The sequence below is a fragment of the Squalius cephalus genome, assembly GCF_949319135.1.
Source record: "Squalius cephalus genome assembly, chromosome: 7".
Taxonomy (NCBI): Eukaryota; Metazoa; Chordata; class Actinopteri; order Cypriniformes; family Leuciscidae; genus Squalius; species Squalius cephalus.
In genome coordinates, this window is record NC_137128.1 from 29,646,232 (window position 1) to 29,655,222 (window position 8,991).

At 36.8% G+C, this 8,991-nt stretch overlaps 1 protein-coding gene across 2 annotated transcripts; it reads left to right on the forward strand.

The window, feature by feature from the left end:
• The first annotated feature begins 5,056 nt into the window (after window positions 1-5,056).
• pi15b (peptidase inhibitor 15b) lies at window positions 5,057-8,744 on the forward strand. Of its 2 annotated transcripts, none has more exons than XM_079875685.1 (6): window positions 5,057-5,138; window positions 5,341-5,561; window positions 6,697-6,815; window positions 7,062-7,194; window positions 7,274-7,389; window positions 7,540-8,744. In XM_079875685.1, the coding sequence occupies exons 1-6, from the start codon at window positions 5,063-5,065 to the stop codon at window positions 7,673-7,675; spliced, it is 801 nt and encodes a 266-aa protein (XP_079731811.1). In that variant the 5' UTR covers window positions 5,057-5,062; the 3' UTR covers window positions 7,676-8,744. The 2 variants fall into 2 exon arrangements, with proteins under 2 accessions (XP_079731811.1, XP_079731812.1); XM_079875686.1 differs by having other exon boundaries at window positions 5,061-5,138; window positions 5,266-5,561.
• The last annotated feature ends 247 nt before the right edge of the window (window positions 8,745-8,991 follow it).

Below are 8,991 nucleotides of genomic sequence, written 5' to 3' on the forward strand. Positions count from 1 at the left end.
GAGCAAATGTAATTTGGGCCTAATGGGTGGAGCTAGAATATACCCTAACCCTGTCCTAACCCTACCCACAACTCTCTCCCTCCACCCCATTAGACGTCCAGAGAGGTGGAGCTGGACCAGGAGTTTTGCGTGAGGACAAAAGTCTTTCCATCGCAGATTTCGGTTCAAGTCGGTCAAGCGGATTTGCAGCTTTGTGACCGCATCTTTGCTCGTTTGCACAGAAATATAAAGTGCAGCAATTTTCCATGGCATCAGTTTTACAAACGGAAATATTCAGTTTTTAAAAGTAAGTAGAAGAGATGCTGTTTGTTCATTTGACCAATATCTGCATTGTAGCCTAAAAAATTGATTACACTTGGGGTCACTGGGTTTACAAAGAATGTCCTGTAAATAAATCTAATGTGTGAAATCCTTCTCCACATGATTAGACCACCATTATCTTGGTCTTGCCAAAGCCACAAAATAACAATTTATTGCTTAAAAACCACATCATATTTAATTTTCTTCATTTAATTATAGATTCCCACATGTGGATGATTTTTGGAGGTTGTGTGGGATTCATCTCTGGGAGGTTTGGCCATCTAATTTGCCATTAAAATCCTGATGAGAAAAACATTGCACTGCATCATGGGGGTCACAAAATGATAGCCAATACAGGAGTCCATTATTGATATCAGCATGAACCGAAATCAAGGATTACATATGGACTAGAGAGAAACAAACAGATAGTTAATCACAGCATTAGTCTGAGCCAACGTCACTGAACCATATGACTCTTTTAAAGAAAAATATAATAGTGTTAATGAATTTCGGCATAGAGACTCCAGAGGCTGTTTGGTGATCTCCCAATAATGCTTTATGAGATTTGACCCCAGTTATAGACATTAATGTGCTTCATTTGAAATTGTTTTCATTACAGTGCTCATAAACCTCACACGTTAATAAATTGCCCCCCCCAAAAAAGTGTATCTTAGATGATGATGTGATCAACAGCACTGCAGTTTAAGTGAGTGCATTAGAAGTTTGTTCTCTTTGTGTTCCAGGGAATTCTGTTAAGTGGCTCATGATAGAAAGGGAGGTTTTCAATCTCTTTTTTTCATATGTGAGCTATAATCCAGTGCTTTTATGGAGCACTGAGAGAGTTGTTGTGCTTGGAGGTTCCCTTAAGGGGGGAATGGCTTTTCTCTCCCTACTCTGACATTTTAAAATGTCAATAAAATAAAAGCAAACATTTATTTTTACTTTGTATCATAATTGCTAGTTTCACTGTCCTTGAGCATGAGTTTATTCTGAGCACAATTGTTAGCAAGTAAACAATGAAGAACAAAAAATGATGTCAGAGATGTTTTGACATTCTGCAACAGAAGATTTCTCAGAGAATAGATGTATTTGATTAAGCAAATATCAGATACACAAGAATGTTTGCCATGGCTGACACACTGTTTGAGTGCATGTGACAAAGGTTTTTTTTTTCATTTTATTTTTATGTTTTTTAAAACATTATCCCCCCCCAAAAATCATTTTCCATTTCACTTACAATGATAGCACTCCTGGACAGACAGTCTTCAACCCTTTTTAGTCGAAGAACCCTTTTAACTGTTACATATTGCATGAAATAGTGTTGCATTTTAGGCCTGCCCTATAGCATGCGTGTAGTACTGTATTTAGTCAAAAACTTGATTTCATTTTCATTTTACTTAATACGTTTTAATGTGAGAGGGAATGTTTAGCTGAACTTTAGCATGTTAAAGATGACCTAATATTGTATTTTTTGTGGCAACAACAAAAATTGGTTTAGGATCAAACAACAATTGGTGGACTCCTGAACTAGACAATGTTTTGGCACATCATCTACAGAAATGTTGCACAACTCCATTATGTCACAAATCATTGTAACATTATAAACACCCACCCTAACTGTATGCAACAAAGCTCGCTTAAGATATAGATGTATTTTGGATGATCTCTTCATTTTGTCAAGGAACATATCACCCTGTTGCAGTGAGACATATTTCTTCATAACAAATGAAGTTGTAAATTTGTCTCTGATAACCATTCAAATTACCTGTTGCTGATCGATACCACACGTCTCTGTCTGTCAGATGTCTGTGAGCGCGCCAAATTTCTGTTCAAATTTTCAGTTCGTTAAAGAATCCTGATTTTTTTTTATCTTGGTTTCCACAAAAATATTCATAAGAAATGTTTAATAATAATAATTGTTTCTTGAGCAGCAATTCAGCATATTAAAATGATTTCTGAAGGATCATGTGACACTGAAGACTGGAGAGTAATGATGCTGAAAAATCAGCTTTGTCATCACAGAAATATATTACATTTTAATATATTCAAATAGAAAACAGTTATTTTAAATTGAAATAATATTTCACAAAATTACTGTTTTTACTAGCATATTTTTATAATGCAGCCTTGGTGAACAGGAGATTTTCTTACCGACCATTACAGATCACACATATTCCATCCCCAAACGTTTTAATGATAGTGCATGTTCGCAAATGCATTTGTTTGCATACATTCACAATAGATGTTCTTTACTGAAATAATGTTGAGAACAACTTGAAAAAAGTGACCAAACAATAAACTGTCAGTATATGAGCTGTTCAGTGATGGAAATGAGCAGATATCAGCGATTCAGCATGGTGAATAGGTGAATGAACACAATGTTCCTGTTTGAGATTTGCATAGGTCCCTAATGAATAATTCAATAGTACCTGTATGTCTCTTTTTATCATTATAAGTTGTTGCTACAAATGTGTTTCCAGCCAAAAACTTAATGAATCGTGATGAACCATTCGACCTAATGACCTAAGATTTCCTCATGCTCACACCTGCATATTGAACTTGATCATTTGTTTCTTTAAATTTATTTATTGTGTTTTGACCATTATGTTTTTTTTTTATTAAATAGGGTAGATTTAAGTGTGTGAATGAGTTTTGACTATAATATAATGGTAAACAGTGGGAATGAAATGGATAATGGCTCCATTTAATGAAGATGCACAAAGCAGTCTTTCAGAATGCAAAGTAAGCATGGCTATATGTAGCTTTTCTGGGACTTTTTTTTATTACTGCAGAATTCACAGAATACAAGGCACATAAGTAGGTTGCTCGAATAATCTTTTTAGAACAAAATAAACAATAGTTATATATAGAAGCCATTGGCTTTAGTGAACCTCTGATTACAGGTTTGTCATTTGGAAGTTTCACTGGGACAGTTTTTACCTCCTAAGGCACAGGGAAATGAAGTTGTTCTGCTGTAACCATGAGCTGCCAGTTAGTAAGAACATCATTGGGTGGAGCACACAAATGCTAAGCAAGGATACTGATGGCTTGTTGGCAGTAGACCTTCTTTTTCCAGCTCCCACTCTTCAGCTAACAGCACCAGTCCAAGAAGTGAATATGCACTGTATAATTATCAAATATTAATTCATTATTAAATATGAATGAGGGGACATGGGGGTTTAATTAGCATAAGACTGGGTTAAGGCCAACATACAGAAGAACTGCAAAAGATTTCATTTCATATCATCTTACTGCATAGCTCAGTTTGTGTGAAATTTATTCTTAAACAGCCTGAATGGTTCCTCCATATAAATCCAATACTATGCACAGGTGAAAAGAAATCCATAAGATTAGATATTCACGTTATTCATCTGGTTTCTTGCATGCTGTTTTATCTTTTACCACAGATAATATCCCATCTCAAATTATGCAGTTTACAATTATTTCTCTATTAAAACTGTTTTGTCCCTCATACAGTATATGACATATTTAGGTTATTCTGACAGGTTATTGAAAACGAATGAGTCAAGCTATGAGTGTCACTCTAGTATCTCTGCACTTGCTTCTGTTTTGCTGATTTATAGCAAATTACTATTTTGTGAAGGCAAAATAACATTTGTTCATTTTATAAAGGCTATCACTGAGAGTTTTAAATAGGAAAATGTACCAGGGTCCTGTGAAAAGGGTCCTCCTCAATAAGATCCTCTATCTATGGTATAATCCACTCATTTGGCCTGGTGAAGAGGAAGCAGCTGAAAAAGTTGCAATGAAATGAGATAATGTAATGCATTGCCTTCATTTAATCCAATTACCCAATTTCAAATTTTACCCAAAAACTTAACTTCTAACTTAGGGCTAATTACTTCTTGGACATAGTAAAAATCTCGCTTCTGGACCAAAGAATGCATAAGTAGTAACACTCAGTTCCAAGAAAACCTGCAAATTCACTGTTCAGTGGAAAAGGGGAGGAGAGTTAACGGGGGAGTGGGGTCGTATGTGCGTCACGTTGCTCTTACTCAGCTTCCACCTGCCAAAGAAAACGATATGCTTCCAAAGGGCTTCTTAACTTGGCTTCACACACATGCTGGCAAATGGGCTCTTTGGACTCAAACACTGAACAAGTGTATCTGTATAATGAATAATAGAAGAAAATCATATATAATGCAAAAACCATATCTCACTGACTTTCTAAGCTGCTAGCCATACTGAGAAAGGTTAATTGAGTCTATTAACAAGATTTTAGTCTCCGCAAAGGTCATGCTATACATTGATTTTGTAAAGGAGACAAAAAATGCATCCAGTAGCATGGTATATTTTCAGTGCAACTAATAGCAAACTATGATTAATTAGTGTTATTACAAGCATATCTGGAATTGCCTACTTATATGTCCTTTAATACTGGTTTCTGAATGATTGCCGTTGCAGAACACTGTATAGATCCACCCATCCGGGAATCCCGTCTTTACCCGGTCTATATCCTAATAAGCTAATAAAAGTATTTCTATTCAAAAAATATTTATAATGTCTATTTATGTATTTATTAGTTAAGTAGCAGTGTAATGATGTAGCTACAGCCGGCACGTAATTATAAAAAATAAAATAAAATAAAAAAAGTTCACTACTGCAATTAAAACAGTAGCAGAGTGTAAGACAGTGAGCTGGCCTCATGGTGTTCAGGTGACCGGTCGCAGTCAGAGCACCTTGCGCTTGCCTCCTGAATCCCAGCAGCACAGTATAAAAGCCAGAGGCAGCAGTGGACGGGATGAGAGATCTCCATCAGGATAACTGCGACTCACAGAGCTGCTCCGCACACTCATTCAGAAACGAACGATTCAACGGTACGATGTTGATGCAGGAATCTTACACACACTTTTTAAATAGCCTATAATTAAAATATCTTTTTTTCTCTCTCTTTGTATCAGCTATATTTCATGTAAGTGTTCATGAGTATTATTTTACTTGCAGATAATCACTGATTAGTCACCAAAAGAGGGATGAAGACCATCAACTTTTTTACCGATTTGTTTCTTGTATTCGTAGCCAGTGATGCGAGCGCTTGGATTATCAGAAATGCGACTGAAACGCTCACCGGAACCAATCTTACTATCAATAAATCGGAAATGGGTGATGACGGATTGCCATCCATACCCAAATCAAGGCGAAAACGGTACATTTCTCAAGATGACATGATAGCAATTCTGGACTATCACAACAAGGTGCGCGCGAATGTTTTCCCACCTGCAGCAAACATGGAGTACATGGTAAGCATCCTACTCATTTCCGAAGAAACAATATGAAGCATTTTACCCCTCACTATCAACATTAAATGAAGCAGATTAGATTGAAATGCGGTGCTGCATTTAATTCATCCGGCAGCTCCTCCTGCTGGATACAATAAAATATTATAATAGTTTATTATAACCCAGATAGCACACTGGAAGACGTATTTTTAAGAGTGTTTGCTCATCTGCAATACGTCTATAGGACGTTTCCTGTCAGATGTCAAATAGACGTTTAGAAGATGTCTTTAAGATGTAATGATTTAGAATGTATGTTAAACTGACATCTTAAAGATGTCTATCAGATGTTAGTAAACAGCAGATGCTTTCCAGATTAAGTGATCTTTAACAGACGTGCATACATACGTGTGCTATCTGGGAATAGTCTCACATAATTTAATCCCACCGGTAAATGTACTTTTGAGTTTAAAAGGTATTAAATGCTCGTTGATTTATTTTACACAGAATTTGCGAGTATAAAATATTGATTTAATGTAAACATTTTTACGTGGGTGGTGTAAATAGTCACAAGACCAGAACAGTTTAATCCCAGCTTGTTTGCAATTACTACAATTAAGTAGCCTATTATAAAGTAAAACAAGTATGCCATTTACACACACACACACACACACACGCGCGCGCAGGATTAAACATCTCTGGTCATGTGACTAAATGTTCACATGAAATCACACTAGGGCTGCATCCAAAATCTCATACTTCCCTATAGGTCACGTGATAATGGCAACTTGTCGAATGTAGTATGTCCAGATTACATTCGTACACACTATATAGAACATAGGCCTACTTTTAGTAATCGTGAAATAATTACTTATTCAAAATAAGCAGGCCTACTCAAGAGAATGTGATTTCGGACGCAGCCTAGGTGTGTTTGACTTGAAGTGGCACTGCGCAGACCGATCGGTGTATGACATCAAAGTACCACGAGAGCAATTAGAGAGCAGACATTAGCAGAAAGTAGGGCGATTTAATCTTAGGTCTATTTGACATGGATTTTATATGCTTTCCTCCATGGTTTCAAATGTAAAAAATGTCAAATATTATAAAATAATATTTTTTTACTGCACACAATTACCTCTGTTTTTAATATATTTTTTAGCTTTGGGATGAAGGCCTGGCCAGGTCAGCAGAAGCTTGGGCAGCCACCTGTATTTGGGAACATGGACCTCCTTACCTTCTCAGATATCTGGGTCAAAACCTCTCAGTCCGAACTGGCTAGTAAGTCTTGCAGGTGAACAGTTGTTTGCCATTGACAGAAAAACCTCTCATATCTTTAGTGTTCCTTGAATAAAGAAGAATGGTGCTCATTTAAGACTTAAAAATGTCACTTTGGCAGCATTATCAAATTACAAATGATGAACAAGACTCAAGGCATCAGGCCAGACCAGAATTGTGTTTTGGATACAGTCCAGTGTATAATACTGTCCCCCCACCCCCCACCCGCCCAAATTGTGCTCCTGCCAGTTACCGCTCCATTCTTCAGCTGGTTAAACCTTGGTATGATGAGGTCAGAGATTATGCGTTTCCATACCCGCGCGACTGCAATCCCCGCTGCCCGATGCGCTGTTATGGACCCATGTGCACACATTACACACAAGTGAGTTTGGTTGCAAGTCATAATTCAGATGAAGCAAACAGCCAAAACTTGCATGTCTGATGCTCTCTGAATGTTACAGATGGTGTGGGCGTCATCAAACAGAGTCGGATGTGCCATCCAAACCTGTTACAATATGGTAGTGTGGGGCGCCGTGTGGAGGGAGGCAACGTACTTGGTCTGCAATTATTCCCCAAAGTTAGTCATGTTTTTATCCTTTAACGTGACTCTGGCCAGACCTTACACTCTACAAGAGCACATTCTTAGTCTGATAATGCCAGAGCATGACTAAAGTGTTACGTGTGCTTGTCTTTGTGGCATATTTTTTAAAAGAATCCTATTTTTCAGGGGCAACTGGATCGGCGAAGCACCTTACAGAGTCGGTGTGCCATGCTCAGCCTGTCCTCCAAGCTATGGGGGTTCATGCAGCAACAGCATGTGCTATCCTGCCATCAACTCAAACTTCATGTACTGGTTTAAATAAGCTGTCTGTCATATGTTTAATGCAATTTTACAGTAATGTACTGTGTAATATATCTTTTAAATATATATGCATTTTGTACAGCAGATTTAGCTGCTTTTTTGTATGTGATACTATCGATTCCAGAAATGGTGCTAATGTTAATGCAATCTTAACATGACTGTTTTAGGATCAGCCATCATATTGATGCTCATGGATAGTAGTTACAGTTTCTTCTGGTTCACAGATCAAGTCTGTACTGATCACTCTCTATAAGAATGTTTCTATTCCACTTTTATACACTTTTCTTTTTTTACATCCGTCACGTCAGGGTTTTTCCAAGGTGCTTAGACATAAAACATTCAAGCTATTTTTTGTTTTTATAGCTGTACATGTATTTTCAGTAGCAAAAACCGCTCTGAGGTTTTTGTAATGATAACGTTGAATGTATTTTCAACATTTTTATTTGGTTATGAAAAGTTCTCATGTTTAGTTATATTATATGGTGTTTGTGTGCGTGTTACATTTAACTATATCAATTGGCAGTTCATGATAAATGATCATGGAATGGTGCTTTTCTATGTCGAGGATTGCTACTCTGAATTTGATTCGCTTTTCTTTTTACGTAATGTTTGCTGAACAGTGATGTTGCCATGGTTACACTAACATGACCTCAGATTGTGACCTCTACCAAACTCCACATCCTAGTTTTTTAGTTCTCTGGGAGAGAGGAGGTGCATCTAAGCTATTAAATTTATGATTGTGTCATTTCATATACAGTGATACAGTGCATTATTTTGTGCCAGCATAACAGCTCTTTCAATTGGTGGCTCACTGAGATTGAGAATTATTCGTTATACATTCCCAGCACATAGTAGCGGTGTTGTTTTCTTCATGTTCTTCTTCTTTTTAAATGGGAGATATATATTGTATGCTCTTATGTTATTTTATCTCCCTAAACACAAGATACAGTAGCACTACTAGCACATATTGCACTGAGATTGTTTATATTTAGCCCAATATGCAGTTGGTGTAGTTTAAGTGTTTCTACAGTTTTGTGCTGAAAATATATACAAATAAAGAATTCTTTACTACTTGTGAGTGCCTATTTTGGGGTACAGTTTAAGGTGCTTTGTATGTGTGTGAAAAGAAGTGTCATTCAAAGGTAGTTTTAAGTTTACTGAAAAATTGTATTTGCAAATGCACAGTGACATTCAAGAGATGTATTGGGTTCATATGTAAACACATTTCTAAGATTTCCCTGGCACATGTTACTTCACATTGTTTCAGTGTCTTTCAGAGACTGCTGCATTACTTTATGGATTGTGTAAACATGTGTC

Coding starts and splice junctions, on each gene's coding strand:
- pi15b (XM_079875685.1), top strand. CDS start 5,063: ATGAGAGATCTCCATCAGGATAACTGCGACTCACAGAGCTGCTCCGCA. Junction 5,139..5,340: donor CAGAAACGAACGATTCAACG/GTACGATGTTGA, acceptor TTGTATTCGTAG/CCAGTGATGCGAGCGCTTGG. Junction 5,562..6,696: donor CAGCAAACATGGAGTACATG/GTAAGCATCCTA, acceptor TATATTTTTTAG/CTTTGGGATGAAGGCCTGGC.